Source organism: Rutilus rutilus (assembly GCF_951802725.1).
Source record: "Rutilus rutilus genome assembly, chromosome: 15".
Lineage (NCBI taxonomy): Eukaryota > Metazoa > Chordata > Actinopteri > Cypriniformes > Leuciscidae > Rutilus > Rutilus rutilus.
The window spans coordinates 37,012,126-37,039,266 of NC_140220.1; the positions used below are offsets into that span (position 1 = coordinate 37,012,126).

General features: G+C 40.4%; 2 protein-coding genes across 3 annotated transcripts in view; both read right to left on the reverse strand.

The window, feature by feature from the left end:
* Nucleotides 1-27,141, reverse strand: part of LOC311304860 (dynein axonemal intermediate chain 1-like) — a 674,193-nt gene that overhangs the window by 70,555 nt on the left and 576,497 nt on the right. The gene's annotated exons all lie outside the window — the stretch shown is intronic.
* arhgap18 (Rho GTPase activating protein 18) overlaps nt 3,093-27,141 on the reverse strand; it is a 40,462-nt gene continuing 16,413 nt past the window's right edge. Inside the window, exons 3-15 of one of the 2 annotated variants that reach the window (XM_084431648.1) lie at nt 23,247-23,482; nt 20,640-20,697; nt 17,113-17,261; nt 15,632-15,797; nt 15,377-15,468; nt 13,612-13,689; nt 13,377-13,536; nt 12,246-12,328; nt 11,137-11,343; nt 10,440-10,586; nt 7,303-7,418; nt 6,358-6,413; nt 3,093-3,686 (exon numbers count right to left, since the gene is read on the reverse strand). In XM_084431648.1, coding sequence (XP_084287774.1) covers nt 3,595-3,686; nt 6,358-6,413; nt 7,303-7,418; nt 10,440-10,586; nt 11,137-11,343; nt 12,246-12,328; nt 13,377-13,536; nt 13,612-13,689; nt 15,377-15,468; nt 15,632-15,797; nt 17,113-17,261; nt 20,640-20,697; nt 23,247-23,482 — 1,640 coding nt within the window. In that variant the 3' untranslated portion in view covers nt 3,093-3,594. Of the gene's footprint in view, nt 3,687-6,357; nt 6,414-7,302; nt 7,419-10,439; nt 10,587-11,136; nt 11,344-12,245; nt 12,329-13,376; nt 13,537-13,611; nt 13,690-15,376; nt 15,469-15,631; nt 15,798-17,112; nt 17,262-20,639; nt 20,701-23,246; nt 23,483-27,141 lie in introns of both variants that reach the window. The other variant, XM_084431647.1, reaches the window with a different exon arrangement.

Sequence of the window (27,141 nt, forward strand, 5' to 3'; positions counted from 1 at the left end):
CTTCAGGATTACTAAGGATTTTCAGGGTTGGAGCCAAACTCTGCAGGACAGTCTCTCTCTAGGACCGAACTTGCCTAGCCCTGGTCTGGAGCATCCACCACATCACTGCCGCCACTCGATCCACCTATCGACCTCATGCTCTCACCAGCCCTCACTCGTGAACAAGACCCCGAGATACATGAACTACACTAGGGAAAGCAACCCAGACAGCAACCTAGGGTCGACCCACATCTGGTAGACATGGATTCCACATGTGCCAGATGTGGGCCGGATCTGGGCCGACACTACTGTATGTTGCTGTCTGGGAACTCACACCCTACTCGACGTGGCCAATCCAACTTTTTTTCTAGTTGAGAACCATGGCCTCAACCCTCTTTTAACTTGGGTCCGCTTACACGACACCGTTCTAACAGAAAACCCTCAACGCGCTCCGGCTAATCATGCGCACAACAACAGTGCCTGGAGGCTCGAGAACGTAAACCTTCAAATATGTTCCAAGATGCCAAAGTCAAAGTATCTTTATTGGTCTCCCCGAGGAGAAATTCGTTTGGGATATAAAGAGATTGCTACAAAAAGATTACAACAGAGACAGAACACAGATACAGGGTTAAAACAGTACATACCCAGCTAACAATTTTTGGTTCCCATAACGTTAGTTTTTGGTACCCAGAACATTCTCAGAATGTTAGTTTATGGTTCCCAGAACGTTATTTTTTATGGTAACCACCCAGCAACGTTCTGGGAACGTTATTTTATTGTTACATAAAAATAAAACCAAAAAAGAACGTTCCCCTAACGCAGTGGTTCCCAATTCCAGTCCTCGGGACCCACTGCTCTGCACATTTTGTATGTCTCCCTTATTTAACACACCTGAACCAGATCATCAGCTCATTAGGAGAGACTCCATGAACTGAACTGAGTGTGTCAGATAAGAGAGACATACAAAATGTGCAGAGCAGTGGGTCACGAGGACTGGAATTGGGAACCACTGCCCTAACGTAAGTATTTGGTTCCCAAAAAAATAACCAAAAAATAACATTAGGGGAATGTTCTGTGTTAACTGGGTAGAACATTAAGGCTACTCAAAGAGCTGTGCACATTGCAAATCACCATTTTCTAAAATCTGCTTGTGCAAAAGTAATATATCATGTCCATACATAACATTCAATCACAGATATACAGTACATTAATAAATTCATGGTCACACGTTCATCGCTGATCATTTATGAGCTTAATTGAGAGGAACAAATGAGCGCTTATACCTGTTGTATTTGCACAGAGGAACCCTGTACCGCTTTCCCGAGTTCAAAAGCTCAAACTCTGAAAACAACACATGAGAGTTATCAGATATAATGCTCTTAGCCTGCCTGATTGTTGTCTGGTCAAAAAGCTCCTGCGGGTTGAGGGGTGCTGGTGTACCCATCATTTTACCTGCCGTCTTGACCACATTAAAAAGTTTTTGAATTAACTGTCAAATTTCCAAACCAGCTGGTGATACCATACCGAAGAATGGACTCTATTGTTGCTCTATAAAAGATTAACATAATATTTTTACAGACCCCCAAACACTCAAAAGGCGCTGATGGGTTCTGGCACAGACGTGTGTGCGCCAACTCAGGTCATTACCAATAAACACTCCTAGGTATTTAAAGGATGTCACCTGCCTGATGTGATGACCATGGATGGCCACAGGGCTCTGATACTACAGCAAGCCTTCAAACATTTAGAAAAAAGGTTATCTCTGCGCAAACTTCAGAAACGCGTGTTTAGTCTATTGGTATGCGTGTTTGAATATATGTGAGCAGGCGTGTAGTCCTTCTTTACAAACCAGCCCTCAACAAACTACTTGTCTGGCCTACTTTATCTCTTCCGCGTATTCCATGTGACCTGGAATTATTTTGAGAGTGTTTTATCTGTACAGAGGTGAAGGGAAGGAGGCCTTCACAGGGGAGAGACTAGCTGACATCCAGTAATAGACAAGAAATGTACATTTTCTACCATCTTAATCTTCCTGATAACGTTTCTTTAGTCATTCGGCAGTCCTGCAGCCTGAACCACTGTAGTAAACCACCCTTACACCTTCACCATATCAGGAGACCAATCCCAGAAGGCCTTTCGGGAACACTAAATGAGTTAAAGACCAAAACATGTTAGGATTCTCCTTCTCTACGCTACACACCATCACTGACCAGACCAGAGAATAAAATACAGCGGACAAAGTTGAGGAATTACACATTTATTTACAAAAACATTTAGTGGTTATTTTAGAAGCATTAAACATACAGCAACAGTCATTTTCAGCCACGTTCACAGTAAAGCATAACATCAGCCATCGATGTAGAAGTTTAATAAAAAAAAAATCACAGCTCAAAACTACTCATTTAATGACATCTGCATCATGGTAAATAACAGAGAAGGTCAGTTTAAGTGCCAAGTGTTTCCCTCCACTGAAGTACTTCTTGAGGTCTGTGTTTAAGCTGAGAAACTCGGTTTCAGTCACGAATCCTTTAGAGATCTGCAATATCCTGTGACTTGTAGCAACATTGTGCTCTCCAACATTGCGAAACATGAATAAAAAGCACATCCAAGATCCCTGGGAGCGACCGAACAAGTAATACAGAGACATTTTATTGGCAGTGAGAGCTAACATAAGACTGGGGAAATGGTCATGTGACTGATTTAAAGTAGAGATTCCTACAAAACTACAAGAGATCATTCACATATAATCAAATGTTTAAGGAAGAAATGTATGATATGTAGTTGTACCTCAGTCCTTAAATGATCTGAGACCATTCTTCCATGTGATTATATATACATATAAATTAAATATGAATCAGATTTGTGGTTAGGTGCATCTCACAAAATCTATATAGATCATGTTCAGGTCATATTTCACCCCAAAAGAGATAAATTGTATTTTCTAAATTACCAAGACACTATATATATATATATATATATATATATATATATATATATATATATATATATATATATATATATATAGTCCATCAGTAGTGGTGAGAATCTAATCTAATGAGAATAAATACACTTACAAAAGAAAAGGTTCAAGATGCATCAAGCATACAGTAATGAGACATTGGAGGATAATGCGTTTAATCATGATGAAAATAGTACAAAAACAATGTAAATCATCTAAATAGTTTGTCATTTCTTTCTTTTTTTTCATTTCTTCTTCTGATGTGAAATATGACCCGGACATTTTTTGTGAGGTTTTTGAGAAAACATGGAAAATTAGCGTCTGGTTCTAGTACTAATCAAACAACCTGTCCTTCAAAAGCAATGAAATGTGATAAACCTGACAACATTTTGGCTTCTAGTACAAATGATGTATGTACAACTGCCTCTCGAGCACTGAATGAAAACCATATTTGTGTGGGTAATGGTTTAGGATGGTGTCATGGGAGAGAGTTGGTTTGGTTCGAGTATCGGTAGAGGACGGGATCATTCAGACTGTTCGTGTTAGGCTCCGAGTCCCAGTGCTGTAATGCAGAACTGCTGCTTTCCCTTTATACGCACACCTGTGGTCCATGAGGCACGTGGCGTGATGGCTGGATTGGCATGTTTAGTTGTGGGTCAGTGCTGGACAGATTTAATGACCCACTCCGCACTGGGGTTGAGCTCCAGCAGAGCTTTGATGTACGTCTCTTCATCCAGACATCTCTCCTCTGGACAAACACACAAGCACACAGACGTCACAGACTGCTTCTGCCCGGCTTCTCTACAGCATCCAGGTTACCAAATGTGTTCATATAAACTCTAAGAATGTGCCGAGGATCTGATCAACTAAATGAAAAACACCTCAAAAGCCATCAGGAGATGAAGCGTTCCTGTTGCGTTCAGTTGTGCATCACTGCTCTCTTATTAGGGGTTCAAGCCTGAAATGCTGAAACCCTATTGTAATTGTAAGGATTTGTAAAACTGATCGTGCAGGCCAAACCGTAAGGCCAAGAGACTTGAAACCTGGCCAGATGGTAGACCTCAATTTGGGGAGAACCTATCAAAGTATGACCCAAATTGGCCCATAGGTGGCGCTACAGCAACCAAAAGTACAAAATTGGACAAAATGTGTATCTCCAATTACGGTTTAGGCTGGAAAAATTTTCTGCTATGTCGAAGTTTGTCCAAAACCTACATTTGCGAATTAGTCCCTGGTTTTTCGCCCGATCAGAACCAAACCAGTCTAGGACAATTCCCTGGACTCTCTAGATCAATAATTATCGAATAAAAAGTTGAACTTTTGCATTTGGGTGGCTGTAACAGGGTCATTTAGAAAAGGGGCGTGGCAAAATACACTCAAAAGCCTATAAATCCTAAAGGAAAACTCAGAACTTCACAAAAACTGATGAGCATATGTGTCAGAACATGGTGAAGCAGCATGCAGAGTTTCATGCAGATCAGAACATAGGTGGCGCTATAACTGGCAAAAAGCTTTAAAACCATATATTTCCTATGGTATATTGGCTGTAAATGGTGTTTTCCATCTATTATGTCATGCTTGCTAAATAAAACGTAATAACTTTTGATTAACATATGTGTCATAACATGGTGAAGAAGCATGCCGAGTTTCATGGAGATCGGACCATAGGTGGCGCTATAACTGGCAAAAAGCTTTAAAACCATATATTTCCTATGGTATATTGGCTGTAAATGGTGTTTTCCATCTATTATGTCAGTGGTTACATGCTTGCTAAATAAAACGTAATAACTTTTGATGCTTTTGTGCTTAAAGGCTTTAAAGGCTTGAACCCCGATCTGCTTGTGTTTAACTTGTTTTTAGTTGAGTTGTTCCTAGGGGTATAATGATACCCTCATGTCACGATTCCATACATATCACAATACCATATTTTTGCGATACTCCAAGGCATAAGGTTCACAAAAAATGAACTGTTGATTAAAATGCTGAATTTGTTGCATTACTGCTTTGAAATCTGTATTGTAAAAAGTGCTATATAAATAAATGTGACTTGACATTCAAGCTATTTTAAGGTATGAAGAATATTTGTTCTAGGAAAAAACATTTAGATATGTAATTTTAGTGATCAAAGATGAGTTTTAAGGGATCAAATTATTGACAACAGGAGGACTTTAAGTTCTGTCTATTGAGAAAAGGGGACTACAAATATTAGTAACTCTTAAGTTGGAAAACAGCATTAAGGTCCTCTCACACCGGACGCGATTTTGACGCAGGAATAATTCGCGTGATGGTTTTATTTTGTGATCAGCTGTGTGTGTAATGAGCGCTTCCACACCGAACACGGATGTGCTGCGGCCATAAAACAACTTCTTTTTTTTCACTTCGATGTTGATTTTTTGTACTTTTGCGGCGACAGAAAAAGCTTCAGCCAATCACACACTACAAGGACAACGGTTTGAAAGACAGTGTGTGGCGTAGCATTGCCAACCAACTCGGTTATCTCGACTGTGAGTGTGTTGTGTGATTAGTCGTTGTGTAGTCCTGTGCTGTGTAGGCTAGCAGGCTAAACTACATCTGGGATAGAAAGCTAACACACTTATCATCAAAGATAGAAACAGAGACCGTGTTTACTGTGAACATGTAACAAGATGTAGTGAGACTATTTAGGGCTGCTTTTAGTATCTATACATTATCTACAGTTTCTAGTAGAATGATTTTAACTTGTAACTTCGTGTGTTACATGTAATGTGTATTGACATTACGAAACGCACTGTGTTTAGTTGAAGACGCAAAAACACAGTGGAGAACCTCAGGGACACCTGTGTGAGGAAGAGGAGAGAGGAACAGGAAACTAAGAGTGGACATTAGCATACTCCCCTTCAGACTCTCTGTTCTGTCAGATCGGCTGCACCCAACACCTTCTGTTCTGTCTTTTAAAGAAAATGAAAAGCTCGTCTTCACTGGATGAAGATGATGATGATGATGATGATGATGATGATGATGATGAAGTGTCCATGTTTTCTCAGCTGTCGGCACGAAAGTTTTGGAATGTTGAAGCTCTGAATGTCACAGATGTCGTGGCTGATGTGAATGGTTTTGACGCAAACTATTCGCTTTTCCGTTCCGCTTTTCCGTCACGTGTCCGGTGTGAAAGGGCCTTAAGAAAGTATTTTATTCTTAATAATGTTTCGTGAATCCGACCCCTGGTTTTACATCGGACACCAAGTGGCCAAAACTGTTTATAGCACAAAAACCATCTGTAAAATCAAACTGAAATGTCTTAGTCTCACCATGAGCTGCATAGATCGCCAATATGATCGGGGAAGTCTATGTTGAGAAGTCTATTTATTGAGCTATACGCAGTTGTATGGTTAGCTGCACTTTATGAGTTCAGCACTGTGTGACGGTCATGAGATACTCACTGATGTTTCCTCCCATCTCATAGAGACACAGATCTTCTCTTCTCACAGACAGAGACCTGTAACACAACTCACAGTCAGTCTGAGCACAGCACATCATTCACTGGTGTCTAGGGCTGGGTATTGACACAAATTTCACAATTCGATTCGATTTCGTTTCCGATTTGATTCGATTCAATATTGATTATTTTGGATATCAGCTGCAATATATGGCAAATTTTCTCAAGGAAAGCAAATCTCTTCACTAATGCTGTAAACTATGGGAGTCAGTGGTAGCCTATAGGCTTCATTAGCCTACTGTAATATTGAAGGTAAAAATGAACTGATTTGTATACAAACACTTAAATTACACTTTTATTTATTTTTATAATAATAAAGTTATATGAGATATAAACATTTAAATGGTGGCTGTCACAAAAAACTTTCCAGATTTATTCAAACATGCATTAACAATTGAAGACCATTAAAAATTATAATGAATATGTAATATGGTGCATATATTTAACAAAATGCTCCTCTCTAGAGTTAATTCTTCTCGCTGACTGACGAGTTTATGGTCACTGGATATGGAGGTAAATGTGACGTTACATGACATTGTTTACAAGCTGTTTTACTGACGTCTTTCCACAGTTAAAACACTGATTGAGCGACTTCATGTCACATGATTTTGATAAGTTGTAAAATGGACGTAATTTGAAATCTGAGACTTTGTTTCATATCAGTTGTAACAAAGCACAAAGATTATAGCGATTTATTGGATGGGATGCGCTACAATGTTACATTCATTCATCAACTGAAAACAGGATGACTAATCGATTCTTGGGATTTAAGAATCGATATCGGTTCGTAAAAATGAGAATCGATTAAAATCGAGAAATAGATATTTTTTTACCCAGCCCTACTGGTGCCTGAAGCGGGTTAAAGCTATCTGATGGTGTGTTTGCTCACCTCTCTTGACTGAAGCGTGCCAGGACATCTGAGGCCTTCAAATCCTCCGTCAGCTGAACGGCCATGGACACCATGGAGAACTGAGGCGCCTGAACCCGTATGAAGCCTCCTTCAGTCTGAACACACACACATCTACACATGTACTCCAGTAAAACACACTCTGTCCTGGGAAACGTGTTGAACACACACACATCTACACTACAGCCAAACATGTACTCCAGTAAAACACACTCTGTCCTGGGAAACGTGTGCGAACACACACATCTACACTACAGCCAAACATGTACTCCAGTAAAACACACTCTGTCCTGGGAAACGTGTGCGAACACACACATCTACACTACAGCCAAACATGTACTCCAGTAAAACACACTCTGTCCTGGGAAACGTGTTGAACACACACACATCTACACTACAGCCAAACATGTACTCCAGTAAAACACACTCTGTCCTGGGAAACGTGTTGAACACACACACATCTACACTACAGCCAAACATGTACTCCAGTAAAACACACTCTGTCCTGGGAAACGTGTGCGAACACACACATCTACACTACAGCCAAACATGTACTCCAGTAAAACACACTCTGTCCTGGGAAACGTGTGCGAACACACACATCTACACTACAGCCAAACATGTACTCCAGTAAAACACACTCTGTCCTGGGAAACGTGTTGAACACACACACATCTACACTACAGCCAAACATGTACTCCAGTAAAACACACTCTGTCCTGGGAAACGTGTTGAACACACACACATCTACACTACAGCCAAACATGTACTCCAGTAAAACACACTCTGTCCTGGGAAACGTGTGCGAACACACACATCTACACTACAGCCAAACATGTACTCCAGTAAAACACACTCTGTCCTGGGAAACGTGTGCGAACACACACATCTACACTACAGCCAAACATGTACTCCAGTAAAACACACTCTGTCCTGGGAAACGTGTTGAACACACACATCTACACTACAGCCAAACATGTACTCCAGTAAAACACACTCTGTCCTGGGAAACGTGTTGAACACACACATCTACACTACAGCCAAACATGTACTCCAGTAAAACACACTCTGTCCTGGGAAACGTGTGCGAACACACACATCTACACTACAGCCAAACATGTACTCCAGTAAAACACACTCTGTCCTGGGAAACGTGTGCGAACACACACATCTACACTACAGCCAAACATGTACTCCAGTAAAACACACTCTGTCCTGGGAAACGTGTTGAACACACACACATCTACACTACAGCCAAACATGTACTCCAGTAAAACACACTCTGTCCTGGGAAACGTGTTGAACACACACACATCTACACTACAGCCAAACATGTACTCCAGTAAAACACACTCTGTCCTGGGAAACGTGTGCGAACACACACATCTACACTACAGCCAAACATGTACTCCAGTAAAACACACTCTGTCCTGGGAAACGTGTGCGAACACACACATCTACACTACAGCCAAACATGTACTCCAGTAAAACACACTCTGTCCTGGGAAACGTGTTGAACACACACACATCTACACTACAGCCAAACATGTACTCCAGTAAAACACACTCTGTCCTGGGAAACGTGTTGAACACACACATCTACACTACAGCCAAACATGTACTCCAGTAAAACACACTCTGTCCTGGGAAACGTGTTGAACACACACATCTACACTACAGCCAAACATGTACTCCAGTAAAACACACTCTGTCCTGGGAAACGTGTTGAACACACACATCTACACTACAGCCAAACATGTACTCCAGTAAAACACACTCTGTCCTGGGAAACGTGTTGAACACACACATCTACACTACAGCCAAACATGTACTCCAGTAAAACACACTCTGTCCTGGGAAACGTGTTGAACACACACATCTACACTACAGCCAAACATGTACTCCAGTAAAACACACTCTGTCCTGGGAAACGTGTTGAACACACACATCTACACTACAGCCAAACACGTACTCCAGTAAAACACACTCTGTCCTGGGAAACGTGTGCAAACTCCTGCAGATTCCCCAGTCATGACCTGGACACTAAGAGCCTGACATGTCAAATAAACACGTAACAGTTTATTGAACCTTTAGATAAAATATATTTAAAAACAAAAGTTTGTGTATGTTTTTGTTGAGTATCATATTTGACCCATCAGGCTTTCATGGCTCGTACAGTCTGATATAGAGAGAATATGGAGGAAAAAGATTCTTATATGAGCAAATATATGCACTTATGCTGATATTTAAATGGACAAAAAGAGTAAATTCTGATCTCAATCAATGAGATGTTTATTACAGTATAGCAGATACTTGCATAAAATGCATATAAATATCAACATCTGCCAATAATATGTCTTAGTAAGATATTTAAATGCTTAGTTTTACGATCAAAGCTCTGTAGTTTTAAATCATATAATGCAGTGCAATACAATGATGATTGACTGATGAACAAATAAACCTTCCTCAAAAGCCTGATGATCATATTTTTCTAATAAATGATGTCTGGATGATCGAGTAAACCTCAGTGGCTTCAGTCCAGGTGAAATATAATAACAATATCAAAGTTATTCTTGCGTTTCCTTGATAAATCAGGTCAGATTTGAGACACGTGAAGCTCGAGCTGAAGGAGGACGTTTGTACAGTTACACTGACAGACTTTTACTGGATAAAACAGTCTAAACTATCAATCAGAGACAGAGGAACTGCAGGAGATCGAGTGACAGCAAAGTCTTGATCATTTAGAGGCCTTAGAAATATGTATATAAATGATGATACAGTAGTTTTGTGTGTATAGATCAAATCATGTGTCTGTATCTGCAGGATCTATTCTGTGTATGGACACAACACCCTTCAAGAGCTTTAAATGAAGTATTTCAGCCTGTCTGTGCAATTATACCCAGACTGCACTGCTCCGACAGTCCCAGCATGCAGTTGTGCTGCGCGTCCACTGGGTGTCAGAGTGGAGCTGTGCGTTTCAGTCACTCACATTCTCAAACTCTGATTCATTCAGCTGGGTGGGAAACACTGACTCACACACACACACACACACACACACACACAGAAGTCTCACTACACTTCAGCTCAGCGTAACAGTCTGTAGTGTTTGTGTGATTTACCTCATTGTTCTTCTCCTGTTTGTCAGAGGCTCTCTCGCGGTCGTAGGCCATCTTCTTCAGGAGCTTTTTAACCGCTCTGTCTCTGTTCATCTTCCTCTGGTTCTCCGTGTTATGCTTGCGCACCTGATTCAGGATGAACTTGGGAATCTGAGACACACAAAAAGACTTGTTTGAGCATCGTGATCTAAACTTCTGTTAGTCGGACATGAACGCTGAACAAGAACTCGCTCTTCTCGCCTATTGGCTTGCTTTTGACATGTAATATGCAACAATAATATTGATCTGCCTGCATTTACACCATTATATGAGAAATGAACTGAGCCGGACGATGACATCACGGTTTTCTCCAGAGCGGCTTTATATATAAATGAACTAAATTAATAACTTTTTAACAACACAAATGAACCATCACTGAACTTACTTCAGCTGGACTGTGATGCTATTGTCTTCTGTAAACAAACTTTGTCGCATTATTCTCCTGTTATCTCTGTAAAGCAGCTTTGAAACACTCTGTACTGTAAACAGCGCTGTATAAATAAAGCTGACTTGATTAGACTTCTACCACTGACAAGCAAAACGACTTGAGATATTACATTTTCCAAGTATTTTTTGCGCTTCTCAAGTGATTTTCAGATCTGTTCTGATGGAAAGCCAGACGAAAGCATTGCTCATCCGCGAGGTGTGAGGTGTGACGCACCGTCCAGAGCAGGTTCTGGTAGCGGATGAGCAGCCGGACGATGTTGGCGGTGCCGGTGGCCATGGCGAACTCCTGCTGTTCACTGATCTTACTGCGGAAGCCCTTACACATGAAGATGTTGGGCGCCATCACCACCGCGACGTTGTTCAGGGTCATCTTATTCCTGTCCTTACGGTCGATCACCCGCTGGAAGAACTCCATCAGAGCCTGAAAGACACAGTCGGATCAGGTTCGGTCCGGTGAGGTGAAGTGGACTAAACTCATCCCGGACAGCAACACAGGGCTCGTTTACACCGTCAGTGACATGTGACCCAATTCCAATTTTCTGCTCATATGTGACACAGATCGGATGTGCTCTGACAGTGTAAAAAACGCATGCATTCGGATATTTCCAGATCGGTTTCAGGCCTCGTTCATATGTGGAAATAAATCAGACATAAATCGGATCTGTGCCAGTGCGACTCATGTAAACAGGCAGATCGGGTTTTCTGAGGCATTAGGCGACGTCTCCGCGGTTTAATGACGAGAGAAACCCCGACGCGCATCTGCAAAGGGACGGATGGACACGTCGTGTCGTCATAGGAGAGGAATGTGGACACACGTTGACACAACATATTGTCGTACACAACTAAATTTCGGACCCACTGCTCCTCGTTAAAGCCCGCCACAATCTGCTCCCGCCAGTCCTGAGATCTCTCTCACACAATAACTGAAGCGTATGTGCAATGATGGCACTTTTCGTCCTCCTCCGCCTCATAATCATGGTGATGTTTGGTGAACTTCGCATATATCGCAGAGCTAGCATCAAGCATATTTCGCGTCTGCCCATCTGTGCAAGAGAGTTTAACCCTTTAAGCATGCGCGATGTTTCAGATAGTATGGCCAGTGTAAACGCATGAACCGGATATGGGTCACAGTTGAAAGAACGTGTAAACGGACGGTAAAAAAATAAATAATCGGATAAAGGCAACAAATCAGAATTGGGCATCAAGACCTGCAGTGTAAACGAGGCCCTAGTGTCGGCCCACATCTGGCACATGTGGATTGCATGCGTCCCAGATGTGGGCCGGATCTGTTGTTGTCTGGGGCGTGAGTGCGTGCGGGCGTACCTTGAGCGTGTCTCTGTTGGGTTCTGGGAGCAGGAGCACCAGCAGATTGAGCGCCTGTAGCTGCTGTTTCTTAGTGGGCAGCTCTGCTCACAACAGACACAATCACAACCATCAGTTACACACACACACACACACACACACACACACAGATCACACACACTTTAAAGGCCCCGATATACTAACAGCAAAGTTCTTTCCACTTATGGGTAAAAGTACGTTAGAAATACCTTTTCAGCGATATACTGTAATTGAACATGCTGATGAATATGTGGAACTAAACTAATAACTTTTTTAAAACAAAAATGAAACACCACTGAACTTACTTCAGCTGAACCGTGACGCTATTTTCTTCTAGAAACAAACTTTGTCGCATTATTCTCCTGTTTTCTCTGTAAAGCTGCTTTGAAACACTCTGTACTGTAAACACCGCTATAGAAATAAAGCTGACTTGACTTAAAGGGACGGTTCGGAGTAAAATCAGCCTAGGGTCCTTTGCACCATGACCTCGAGCCAAACCCCCCCCCAGAAGCCTTTTGTCCCTTGGTTGAACATTATTAAAGTTAGAGCTTATTTAGAGATATCAGCCGGATGGTTTAGTGCAGGCGCTAATGGATCCAAGGCTGTATCTGGTAAATTACCGCACTAATAATGCCCAGAATGGACCCAAACTTCTACAGTAGCACAAATAGGTTCTGTACTCATAAAACGAGGCATTGGAAAGTTTGTAAGTACATCAGGAGTTAATTAAATAAGACTTGCCTGACGGCTAATGCTACCGCTAACCCGGACGTCTGAATTTTTTTATAACTCATACATTTAAATTATATTAAGCCTTAAATTTCTGCATAATTAAGGGTGTGTCCACTTTTGAGTGACAGGTGGATTCCCGCTGCAGTGGTCATTAGTCATCATTAGCCGTTTGTCTGCTGTCTGTTAGCCGTCACGTCACCTCAGCTCATCGTCTGACTGTAAAGATAAATAAATTCGGGAGTGACGCTGCCAAGATGGCGACGGTCGGCCACGCCCACTTTAGGCTTCAAAAACGGTCTTCAGAAACCTACGGGTGACGTCACGGACACTACGAACATATTTCTTTACAGTCTATGGTCTGAGCCGACGCCGGTCACTCACTCAGCACAGAGATGAAGGCGTTGAAGTACTCGACGGTCAGCAGGGGATACGGCAGCTCCCGGATGAACAGCTTCAGGAGACTCGCCGTGTCATGCTGCTTCAGGCTCTCCCATGGAAACGTGCCTTCATAAAACTTGTGTTCCAGTTCCTGACAGACTGCCTGGGAAACACACGCCAGCAAATGGGTTACAACCACGCAATGACTACAGAAATAACACACAGACACAACACTCACCTTCACTCTGGTAGCGGCTCCAGGTATCCGGAGAACGCCCTCCGTGTCCAAACCCTGCTCCTCGATGTGAGACATCAGCTGAAGAACACCAGCTCAAAGTCAAACTCACAGTCAGCCTCATGGACTAGCAGTGCTAGCATAAATCAGCTAATCACAGACAGTACGCGCACTATCGTTCAAAGTTTGGGGATGTTAAGATTTTTTATGCTTCTGAATTAAGTCTCTTCTGCTCACAAGGCTTGATTTATTTGATTAAACATACGGTAAAATTTGTGAAATATTATTCCAATTTAAAATATCTGTTTTCTATGTGAATATACAGTAAAGTGTAATTTATTCCTGTGATCAAAGCTGAATGTTCAGCATCATTACTCCAGTCTTCAGTGTCACATGATCCTTCACAAATCACTCTAATATGATGATCAGATGCTCAAGAAACATTTATGATTATTATCAGTGATGAAAACAGTTCATATTTCTGTGGAAACTGTGATACATTTAATTTTTCAAGATTCTTTGATGAATAGAAAGTTCAAAAGAACAGCATTTATTTGAAATAGAATCTTTTGTAACATTATAAATGTCTTTACTGTTACAATTTAATGCATAAAAGTATCGATTTCCTTTTTAAAAAAGGGTACTGACCCCAGACTTCTGAACGGTAGCATTCGTAACACAAACACAGTTCTCATCACATGACATTACTGAAGTCCTGAAGGACATACAGTATCCTGAACTTCTCCTCTGGCAGATGCTTTCCTGAAAACACTATGCTTTCCTTTCCCAGAAAGTTTTAGCGCACAGGTAAAGGGGTTTTCTAGGGCGTTGTTAATGCTGGGTACACACCAAAAGATTTTCAAAATGTGATAGACCACAAACACGAGGACAAAAAATCCTAGATTTAAGCGTTTTGCTCCTATAGTGTGTGTGGTGTGCCATGATGTGACAAAGACAGCACACCACACACCAACAGATCTTCAACCAGAGTCTCGACTGTGAACACAGGAAATCTCGCAAAATCTCGCGAGACTTCAGAATAAGCATGGCGGACGATATGCAGGAAGAAATTGAGATGAAAGTGTTTGGAATGATTTTCACATAAAATTCACGTGAAAAAAACCATTGTACCCACCATTATATATAACCCTTATACAGAAATATATTCATTCTTTATTGTCTTTCTTTATTCTTTATTGGATTTATTGTCTCTTTAGAAAAAGTAATTTAATCCCTCTATAGAACCTCACTGAACCCTTAACACTCAGCTTCCTGCAAGTGTGTGTGTGTGTGTGTGTGTGTGTGTGTGTGTGTGTGTGTGTGTGTGTGTGTGTGTGTGTGTGAATGACCATGTCTTCCATCATCTCGCTTTCTGATTGGATATTGTTTAGTTTCACATGATAATCTCCAGAGCGTGCGCGTGTTTGTCCTCGGGGTCCCACTTTAGTTTAAGGTCCAATTCTCATTATTAACTATGACTTTTGCCTCAATAAATGCAGAATAAGGCATTAATATGTGCTTTATAAGTACTAATAAACAGCTAATATCCTAGTAATATGCATGCTAACACTAGTTAATAGAGAGAATTGGACCTTAAACTGAAGTGTTACCCGTGTTTCTTATCTCAAGGCACGTCAGGGAGAGTTGTGGGAGAGTTGTGGGAGAGTTGTGGGAGAGTTGTGGGGGAGTTGTGGGGGAGTTGTGGGAGAGTTATGAGCGGCCCTGTCTCGGCTAGCGTCCCGTTATAGTTCTGGCTCTGCTCTCTTACATGCTGCAGTATGAGAGGCACTTTGGTTCCTGAGATCCTCCGCTGGTCTTGATCCAGGAGCGTAGAGAGAGGAACACCAAACAAACCCGACTCTACGGATGACACAACAAGATTTCTTATTCAGCTTAACTGTGTTAAATGTTAACATTTGACCAACTAGCAGTTAGACGAGGGATAATCAGACCTTCCTGTTCATATTCAAGTTGCACAGAGCTAAACATTTTTGTTTCCTACACACATATCAGAGGCACTGACCTCTCACTTTGACCTTGAGAGCTTTATGGGCCTTCACCTCGATTCCACACGTGTCGAACAGAGCGCTCATCTCAATGAGGACCAGTCTGCGAACTTTCTTCATGTCCTCAGCGGAGAGATCGCCTACTTTAGTCTGTCCCGTCTTATCCTGAGACACTCTGAAATCCTGCGACAGGCCGAAAGAGGAGAGAGAGAACGAGTGAATGAAGGGATAATCATGGTCTCTAATCATGCCTCGGCCCCTCATTTAGCGGGAATATCGCCTTATCATCCATCACAGACGACACATGATTTGAGGAATCATTAATGTCTGGAGCACAAACACCACAGGACGACAACTTTAAGACTTAAAGGATTAGTTCACTTCAGATTTAAAATTCCCTGATAATTTAGGGAAGTCTGTCTTTCTTCAGTTGGAAAGAAATGAAGGTTTCTGAGGAAAACGTTCCAGGATTGTTCTCCATATAATGGACTTCAATGGGGTCCAACGGGTCGAAGGTCCAGATGTGAGTTTCAGTGCAGCTTCAAAGTCTCGACACGATCCAGCCGAGGAATAAGAGTCTCATCTAGACAAACCAGCGGACGTAACAAAATAAACATTTATATACTTTTCAACCACAAATGCTCATCTTGCACTAGCTCTGCGATGCGACACACATTACGTAATCACATTGAAAGGTTACGCGTGATATAGACGGAAGCACCGATCTAGTGTTTACAAAACAAACGTGTAAAGACTGAGTCAAACGCCATTTACAAAAAAATATATAAAAAATGAAAGGTAAACCAACGATTTGGGACAATTTTGAAGTTGGAGGAGAAAATGAGATGGAGATTTTCGCCCTACGCTACATTTGAACCGGAACACGCGTGACCTTTCAACCTGATTACGTAATGTGTGGCGCATCGCAGAGCTAGTGCAAGATGAGCATTTGTGGTTGAAAAGTATATAAATATTTATTGTTTTTTATAAAATGTCCGCTGGTTTGTCTAGATGAGACTCTTATTCCTCGGCTGGATCGTGTCGAGACTTTGAAGCTGCACTGAAACTCACATCTGGACCTTCGACCCGTTGGACCCCATTGAAGTCACTATATGGAGAACAATCCTGGAACGTTTTCCTCAAAAACCTTCATTTCTTTTCGACTGAAGAAAGAAAGATATGAACATCATGGATAACGTGTGTGTGTGGGGGGGGGTTGAGTAGAGTAAATTATCAGGAAATTTTAATGCTGAAATTCCTTTAATACTAGTGTTAGTGTTCAGATCGTAGAAGTAAATATAACAGTAATAGTGATTTTTGAGAAGGGAAGAGAGCAGTTCCACAGACTGACCAGCAGAGGTCACTTTCACTCACTTAGTTTTTATTCATTTTTGCAATCTAAAAATATAATATATAAACTCTATCCTCAAATAACCAGTAAGAGTGAGTTGCACTGGTCCAGTACACACACACACACACACACACACGCTTGACTCACGGGTAACCTGTCGTCGGCCTCGCTCTGGGGCTGGGTAACCTTCAACCCTTCTTTGTAGATAAGCGCTTGCTCGGAGAACGACACCTCCAGGTTAATGTCCGTCTCGGCGTCAGCTCCGCCCCCGGGAACATCAGGCCCCGCCCCGTTACCTAACCAAACCATAAACACACAATAACATGCTGTGTGAAACTATGACAAACATTTATGGGCACAAACACACGGGTGCAGTTGTGCTGGCGTCCTCGAGTGACACTTCAGTGATCTCATGTCACTCTTTGCTGATTAAACTAAATCAGGCTAGTCAGAGTCCAGCAATCAAACATGTCATTATTTGGCAGTCGTAGTTTTACCAACTTTACCACAGTCAACTCTCTGACGATGATGGGTTAAAGACGCTTTAACAGGTGATGTCTGATTACAGCAGCGTCTCACACCTGTAATTGTGAAAGAGTGCTGCGTTTAACCGCATTATGAGCAAAGTAGTGTCAAAAAAGCAGAGCTAGAACGTCACGGCGAGTTGTTTAGCAACAGACAACAACCAATCATTAACTCAGTAGTGTCTCATGTGCTATTTTAAGTTGGACAGATATTCACATGCTCTGATTAGATGGGAAACGCCTTCAGTGATGAATTATAAAGCACTAGAAAAACATTAGCATTTTCTCCTGTTTTCCTTCTATTTGTGTTAGCATGTTTCAGCTGATTTAAGACTCAAGCAGACTTTTACACGCGGCATTTTCCATAGATCTGAAACAAGTTGTGTCCTCAACCGATGTTATTAACATTGTCAATAAGTACACTACTGTTTGGGGTCAGTAAGATTTTTAATGTTTTTAAGAGAAGTCTCTTCTGCTCACCAAGGCTGCATTTATTTGATAAAAAATACAAACAAAAACAGTTATATTGTGAAATATTATTCTAATGTAAATCATCTGTTTTCTATGTGAATATACAGTAAAGTGTAATTTATTCCTGTGATCAAAGCTGTATTTACAGCATCATTACTCCAGTCTTCAGTGTCACATGATCCTTCAGAAATCACTCTAATATGATGATTTGATGATCAAGAAACATTCATTATTATTATCAGTGTTGAAAACTGTTTTTTCCATTTTTATTTCATGATGCTATGATGAATAGAAAGTTCAAAAGAACAGCATTATCTGAAATCTAAAGCTTTTGTAACATTAAACACTACCGTTCAAAAGTTTGGGGTCAGAAAGAATTGTAATTTTATTTTTGGGGAAAGAAATAAAATAAATCAATACTTTTATTCATCAAGGACGAGTTAAACTGATCAAAAGTTACAGTAAAGACATTTATAATGTTAGAAAATATTCTATTTTAAATAAATGCTGTTCTTTTGAACTTTCTATTCATCAAAGAAACATGAAATAAAAATGTAAAAAACTGTTTTCAACATTGATAATAATAATGAATGTTTCTTGAGATATTAGAGTGATTTGTGAAGGATCATTCAATTCAATTCAATTCAAATTTATTTGTATAGCGCTTTTCACAATACATATTGTTTCAAAGCAGCTTTACAGAAAGTGCATTTCAGAAATGTACATAGAGAAATACAGTTAGTTAATCATGTATTGATTTAGGGCATAAACATCGCCCGCGTCGAGTCGTCTCAACTGTAGTATAAAATGTAAGTATTATGTGAATGCCTGGCTGAAGAGATGCGTCTTTAATCTAGTTTTAAACTGGGACAGCGAGTCTGAGCCTCGAACAATATCAGGAAGGCCATTCCACAGTTTAGGAGCTAAATGTGAAAAAGCTCTCCCTCCTGTAGTGGACTTAGATATCCTAGGAATGACCAGAAGCCTCGAATTTAGTGATCTTAAAGAGCGCGATGGATTGTAGGGCGATAGAAGTTCCGTTAAATACACGGGAGCTAAACCATTTAGGGCTTTATAGGTCAGTAGCAATACTTTGTAATTGATACGGAACTTTATAGGTAACCAATGTAGAGACGACAGAATTGGTGTTATATGATCGTATTTTCTTGATCTAGTAAGAACTCTAGCGGCGGCATTTTGGACTAACTGTAGCTTGTTTATTGAGGATGCAGGACAACCAGCTAATAAAGCATTACAGTAATCTAGTCTCGAGGTCATGAATGCATGAACTAACTTTTCTGCATCAGAAACAGATAGCATGTTACGTAGCTTAGCAATGTTTCTAAGGTGGAAAAAGGCTGTTCTTGTAACATATGAAATATGATTTTCAAAAGACAAGTTGCGGTCTAATATAACACCCAGGTCTTTTACTGTAGAGGATAAAGTAACAGGACACCCTTCTAAATTAAAGTTGTATTGTAAGAGGTTTTGTGGGCAGTTTTTTGGACTAATAAGTAATACCTCCGTTTTATCTGAATTTAATAGCAGAAAATTACATGTCATCCAGTATTTTATATCTTTAACACACTCTGTTAATTTAGATAATTTAGCGTTTTCATCTGGTCGTGATGAAATATATAATTGAGTGTCATCAGCATAACAGTGGAAATTAATTCCATGTTTTCTTATAATATTACCAAGTGGCAGCATATATATTGAGAATAGCAGAGGGCCTAACACAGATCCTTGCGGTACACCGATCATGTGACACTGAAGACTGGAGTAATGATGCTGAACATTCAGCTTTGATCACAGGAATAAATTACACTTTCAAATATATTAAAATAGAAAACAGTCATTTTAAATTGTCATAATATTTCACAATATGACTTTTTTTTTATTGTTTTTTATCAAATAAATGCAGCCTTGGTGAGCAGAAGAAACTTCTTTTAAAAACATAAAAAAAATTTTGAACTTTTGAACAGTAGTGTATATTAACCCAATGTTTACAAATGTAGAGTGTGAAATCTCTAAACCTGACAACCAGGACTGCACCAGGGTAAAGTATGAACGCTGTAAAACAAGATAGCCCAGCACTAAAAATGACTTTCAGAATTCTCATACGCTTACGGGAAATGACTTTACAGCACCTCTGTCGTACTTATTTCCACTGGTCTATCGGCGATTACATTCAGAAAAAAATAAATCCTTCATAATCTGCATGTATCTCATGTATCTGCATGTATCTCATGTATCTGCATGTATCTCATGTATCTCATGTATCTCTGTACAGGAGTGTCTGATTAGACACAATGTTACGTTTTATATAAAGCAAAATGTTTCATTTTAGTTACGCTGAACGTTACATTTCTTTAAAGAACAAAAGGAATGGATATTCCAGCATTTGTGTGTGTGTGTGTGTGTGTGTGTGTGTGTGTGTGTGTGTGTGAGAGAGAGAGAGAGAGAGAGTGTGAGTGATAGTGAGTGTGTGTGTGCGCGTGCGTGCGTGTGTGTGTGTGTGTGTGTGTGTGTGTGAGAGAGAGAGAGAGAGAGAGAGAGAGAGAGTGAGAGTGAGTGTGTGCGTGCGTGTGTGCTTGTGTACTTCGACTCCCTCTGTCCTGAAGTTAAATGTTAAAGGCATTTTGAAATGAATCACAAGCTCTAACTCATGACACTTACCCATTCCTTCCACTTCCAGTTTACTGCTCCCACTTCTGTGTGTGGATCCTGCCTCATCCTGCTTCGTCAGGAAAAGAGAGTGACGAACAACAAAGAGAATGAAGCAAACTGTTAGCATGCGTGTGTTAAAAACAAACTCTTTCATCAATATCTGTGCAATAAACACAGGGATGCAGAAGTGTGCGACCCCACTCACATCTGGGACTCTTTCAGTGAATCAGCGTGATCATGTGACTCTTTCTAGTCACACATGTTCAAAACACCAAGCAAGTTGAGCCAATTCAGCGGCTAATGAATATTTATCTATTATAACACTTATTATAACAACAATTATAAGAGTTGAAGGTAAAACAGTTGACAGGTATGATGCATAAACATTAATTAGTTTTATAGTAAATGTCATATTGTTAGGTTTATGTTTGTATGTGCCTGTGTTCCCTATGTTCCTACTTCTCCTTTGTTGTCATGGAAGTGCATCATCATACAATCACACATTTTGTTTATCAATTGATGTCACAATTTTAGATGAATTACAGTTGTTAGAAAGTCGAAGTCAGTTCAAATCCAAGTTGAGTCGAGTCATTGTTTTTTTAAGTCACATGTCCTTAAATCTGCCACTCGACTCCAGTCACGAGTCCCCCACCTCTGCTCTCTTCAGACGGTCACATGATCTCGCTGGCGTGAGGATCTTCTACGCTGAACGTTTCATTTTAAAATATGCTGAATTTCCTCACTAGTTTCTGTCTTCACCGTATAAGCTCTACGTTTTTGTTAGTTTGGTTCATTTCCAGTGGCACTTCTGCTTCAGTGAACGCATCTGTGGCATTGCTTGGTTAAATAAACGTACAAGAAGTGTTCATGCGCTGTTTCCATTACTTTTTAAAGGGGTGGTTGATTATGATTTGACTTTTCTAACTTTAGTTAGTGTGTAATGTTGCTGTTTGAACATAAACAACATCTGCAAAGTTACAACGCTCAAAGTTCAAAGCAAAGGGAGATATTTGCTTTTAAAGAAATCTCTTTTTAAGGACTACAACAGACGGCTGGTAGAGACTACACGAGCTTCCTCCCGGGTTAGTGACATCACCAACCCTAGAATTTGCATAAACCCCGCCCCCTGACACGATTTATAGATTATCAAGACAGAATATGCTAATCAATGACTAGAAGATAACTACACATCAGCTACATAACTTCATCAACTAACCATTCAGAAACGTCCTGTTGCTTCTACATGTTGTCACTTCTTCTTGAGTCTCTCCATCATTGTCTGACTTCGGTTTGAACATAAATGGCTTAACGTTTGTGAAATTTCCAGTGCATGTGTGTGTGAGGTAAAAGGACACGAGCTGTTGAAGCTCCGCCCCCTGTGCCAGGAGCAGCAGCTCATTTGCATTTAAAGGAACAGACACAAAAACGGTGCGTTTTTGCTCACCCTCAACTTTAACATGCTATATAAAAATATGTGTGGGGTATTTTGAGCTAAAACTTCACATACACACTCTGGGGACATCAGAGACTTATTTTACATCTTGTGTGAAAGGCATTATACCACTCCTTTAAATGGATTATTTAGTGCAGCGTCCAGCAGAAACATAAATCACCGCTTATGGCTTTCCTTCATAAACTACTCAAAACGGCACAATAAATGCCGGCGGTGGTTCATCGCAGATCCTTCAAACTGGAATTTTCTCAGTCATTTATTACACTTTGCTGAAATGTTTATTAACTACTGTGTAATTGGTGACACTGTTAACAGCCTGGTCACTAGCTGGACGTCCTGCATGAACTTCATCCTGAAGCTTTATCACATGTCAGTGCTTTAGACTGGATAAACCCATTTGGGAGAAGAAGAAACAGGCAGACTGTTCTTTAATAACCACAGGACTGATCTCTGCTAATTCACTGATTCTTACATTTACCCCAGTCAAGCCAATCACTGGTTGGTAACTGGTTTAAAATCTCTTCATCATTTACACTAATGCAAGTTACATTTTTCTTCAAAATGTTGCTGTTTGAGCATGAAAACGAGAGTTATTCTCTATATCAGTGTTTCTGAACTCCTGAAACGCCTCCACTGTAGACTTGAGTTTCTTCCGGGAACGAACACGTCACAATATTCCTCATTATAATAATTAATGCACAGAATAAAGGGGCGGGGCCTGGTTGAGTTAGTTAGTAGTGTGTTAAACTGGCGGTTATGGTAAGGGGCGGGACATTTCCCAAACACACTCGAAGCGCTCGACCAATCACAACACACTGATCCAGCTGACCAATCAGAGCACAGTGTGCTTTTCAGAAGGAGGGGCTTCATAGAGACAGGAAGTAAACAGAGCGTTACTGACAGACTGGGAAGAGAGGAGCCGCAACAATGGAGAATATGAGGAAAATAATCAACATTCAAGAATGAAAACATGTTCTAGTAGAGCCTGAAACAACAGCAAGACTTTGTAAATGTGGTCATACTGTAGATGCTGTTCAGAAAGCTAAATTACATTGAAACCGGAATGCGTTCATATATCTTTGTTCTAGACGGATGGTCATTCATTCACACATGACCTCCTGTATTAGGGGCAGGAACAGCACTAGTGTGCAGTGTTTTCTTACTTTACTTTGTGAATCCGGTGATGGTTTAAAGATCTCTCGGACATCTGGGACAGTGTGTGGTTTGTTCCGCTTGCGTAGCGTCTGTTTGAGCGTTTCCACGCGCCTCTCCACGGCGGCCGCTTGCGTTCGGGTCAGAGTCGACAGCAGAGCGATGCTGTCCTCGCCGCCTGAAGCCGATTCGTCGAACAGCGTCGCTAGCCCCGCCTCCATCAGCCACGCCTCCTCCTGCTCCCCCTCTGCAGGACAGAAGAGAAGAAGATAAGCCTGGACCAAGTGCTGGAAAGTGAAGCCAAAGTGTCTCGATCGCCCCCCTGGTGGCTGGTCCCAGTGTAGCTCATAAACCCCGCCCTCCTCATGAAGTCTAATGGACGTGAGGCAAACTAAACAATCAAATTACACTTCAAAAAAATGTTTTCCAAAGATGTTTTCTAACATTTTAGGTAGTTTTTAATCACGCTGATGCAAGTTTAGTGCTAGTTTTTTTAAAATAAGTTTGGTCTTAGTTAATTATTTGAGGCTATAAAAACGGGGATGTGACGTCATGACTGACAGCTGTGATTGACAGCTTCTCTGAGCGAAGTAGTCACTGAGGCATCAACATACTTTTTGGGGTATTTTTGGGAGGAGACTGGAGCTTAAGCTTTCATTTCTACAGTTCACACCGACATGAGTTGTTCTGCAGTAAACTGTACTAACCGCTTCTACTGCGCATGATCTCAGCGCCATTTTGGGACTTTGGCGGCTTCACTTTTCTACAATGGAAGAGAGTGAAGGAGCGTCGACCATCTTCTTTTACAGTCTATATGGCCTGGAGATCTCTGACACCGAGTGAAATACAGCCAGGTGTTCTGGGACTCATGTTGACACTCGCTATCAGCTGAACTAAGGCCATCATTCTTGTTATTTTCCTTTAACACCTTTTATGAATCACACAGGATAAATTACATGTATCATGTGTCACAATGTGTTATTTTCATCACAGCCGTGGTGAGGAGGAAGACGTTAATTTAGCTCTGAGAGGAAGCAGAAATATCTTCCTCTTCCGGTAGCTTCACAATGCAGACGCTCACAGGAGTTGAGGAAGTCACAGTTTGCGGTTCCTTTCGGGACCGAACAACAACGATCTCTGTCTGTGGTTTTAATTGTGGGTTCTTCCTGTAAGTTACGCCTATTGTCCTTAAACATGGAGGAATATAAACAAACAATGCCACATATACAATGCCTTGAGCAATGTGTTTAGATAATTAAAAAACAAAACAATGTAAAAAACGTAGAATATATTAAACACGTCGCTGTGTCAAATCATGACAAATTGAACGAATTTTAGAAAATTTTAACTTGTGGTATGAAGTCAACAGGTCAACCATTATGGTTGAATTAACTATTTAAAATTTAGACAATGTGAACACTTTATTTCTATTTTTAAAGTGACAGATCTAATTTCAGTCCATCTAATTTTGAAATTCACATCATCTCAGAGCCCACAACACACACGACTGTCCTCTATGCTATTCAAGACTTCTAAGACGTTTACGGCCTTCTATTTAAAGGTAAAAGAGAACGTAAGACATTTAAAGGGGTGGTTGATTATGATTTCACTTTTCTAACTTTAGTTAGTGTGTAATGTTGCTGTTTGAGCATAAACAACATCTGCAAAGTTACGACGCTCAAAGTTCAAAGCAAAGGGAGATATTTGCTTTTAAAGAAATCGCTTTTTAAGGACTACAACAAACGGCTGGTAGAGACTACACGAGCTTCCTCCCGGGTTAGTGACATCACCAACCCTAGAATTTACATAAACCCCGCCCCCTGAACACGATTTATAGATTATCAATCTAATCTATTAGATTATATAGATTAGACAGAATATGCTAATCAAGTAGAAGATAACTACACATCAGCTACATAAATTCATCAACTAACCATTCAGAAACATCCTGTTGCTTCTACATGTTGTCACTCCTTCTTGAGTCTCTCCATCTTTCTGACTCCGGTTTGAACATAAAAGGCTAAAAGTTTTTGAAATTTACAGTGCATGTCTGTGTGAGTGCAAGCTGTTGTAGCTCCGCCCCCTGTACCGGGAGCAGCAGCTCATTTGCATTTAAAGGGACAGACACAAAACGGTGCGTTTTTGCTCACCCTCAAAAAGTGACAATTTTAACATGCTATATAAAATTATCTGTGGGGTATTTAGAGCTAAAACTTCACACACACACTCTGGGGACATCAGAGACTTATTTTACATCTTGAGAAAAGGGCATCATACCACCCCTTTAATATGAAGTTTAACACTTCAGGATCAGGATCCAGGGGCCGCCTGCTTGAGGGCCGGCAGTGTTCACGTGTGCTGTGAGTGCCAGCAGTCTGGCAGAAGCGCAAGTGCAAGTCATGTTTTAATCTTGCTTCACATAGCATGCTGAACTCAGCAGAAAATATGTTGAAAATGTACAAGAACCCATTTGTCATCACAATCTTTTGCAATAAAGACTTTTACGTTGGAGCTTAGCAACACAAAAATAATGTTGTGAATGACTCACCAAGGGTTTGAACAAGATCTGTCGAGTTTAATCCTCAAACAGAGGCTCAGAAACACAGACTGAATCCAGACGATTTAAGCCGTTTACACACTGAAAAAAGTGATTAGTTGAATTTAATCAAAAATTTTTATCATAAGTGGTTGCATTCAACTGATTTTATCTACATTTAAACAAATGCATTATGCTAATTAAATTCAACTAATAATTTTTTTCAGTGCAGCGGGGTCATTTCGTCTCAATTCAAACTAATTTTAGAAACTTCCCCAGCTCAAATTTGAGATTTTGTTCATATTTTTTTCTGTGATAAATGATAAAGGGCAAAATATAAAATTTCATGAATTAATATTTATTGAATATACTATTTCATAGAGTGGAGTCAAAATGATAAACTTTGGAGCCAAATCAAAGGAAGGTAAAAATTACTTTAGAAAGATGGCAGCATCATTTTGTTTTTGCACAGAGATTGTTAGGTCCATTAGTGAAATCTGTTGACTTCAGGACAATCTTTGTTGCATTATATGCCAACAGTGACAGTTCAAAAATGGGGAAACATTTTTTTTTTCCCAAAGTCTGCATACCTATACCTCAAGAAGTGTTTAAGATATCTTAATATCCTTTTAGATTTTGGTTCTTAACAAACTTTTCTCTCGGTATGTTCATTTTAAGGCCCAATATTGTTCATTTCCAGAGAAATGTGGATCTAAATGTGACTCCATGAGTAATTTGTTGAACTTTACCCATTTTCAATGGTCAAAAACCAAATGTGGGTCATTTTTTAAACAGCTGATGCTTATTATATTTAAAGAGCAATGTCTAAAGGACAAATAATGCACCCAAAACTGTAACCATTGGCATATAATGCGGCAAAAATAGCTAAAGTCAACAGATTTTACTCTGTGTAAAAATAAAATAATGATGCTGCCATCGTTTGACGACAGACTTTGGTTCAGGCATTTCAGAATGAGCAAAACAACTTTTCAGATACTGTGCAACGAGATCGGTCCAATGGTTGGTCCAGTTATGGTCCAATGGTTGGTCCAGTTATGGTCCAGTTATGGTCCAATGGTTGGTCCAGTTATGGTCCAGTTATGGTCCAATGGTTGGTCCAGTTATGGTCCAGTTATGGTCCAATGGTTGGTCCAGTTATGGTCGGTCCAGTTATGCCGTCCCATCATGCAAAGTCACATGACTTTTTTTTTTTAAATGCACACCGAGGGATTTATTCGGTTCTCATCGTAGTTTATGTCTTCTTATCTCAATTGAGCACACAATTTTTTGAATTTATGCATTTCCATCCAGTGCTTTTGTTTATGCGAGATCCCAAAGTTCACATAAAAATAGGCGGATGGAAACTTGGC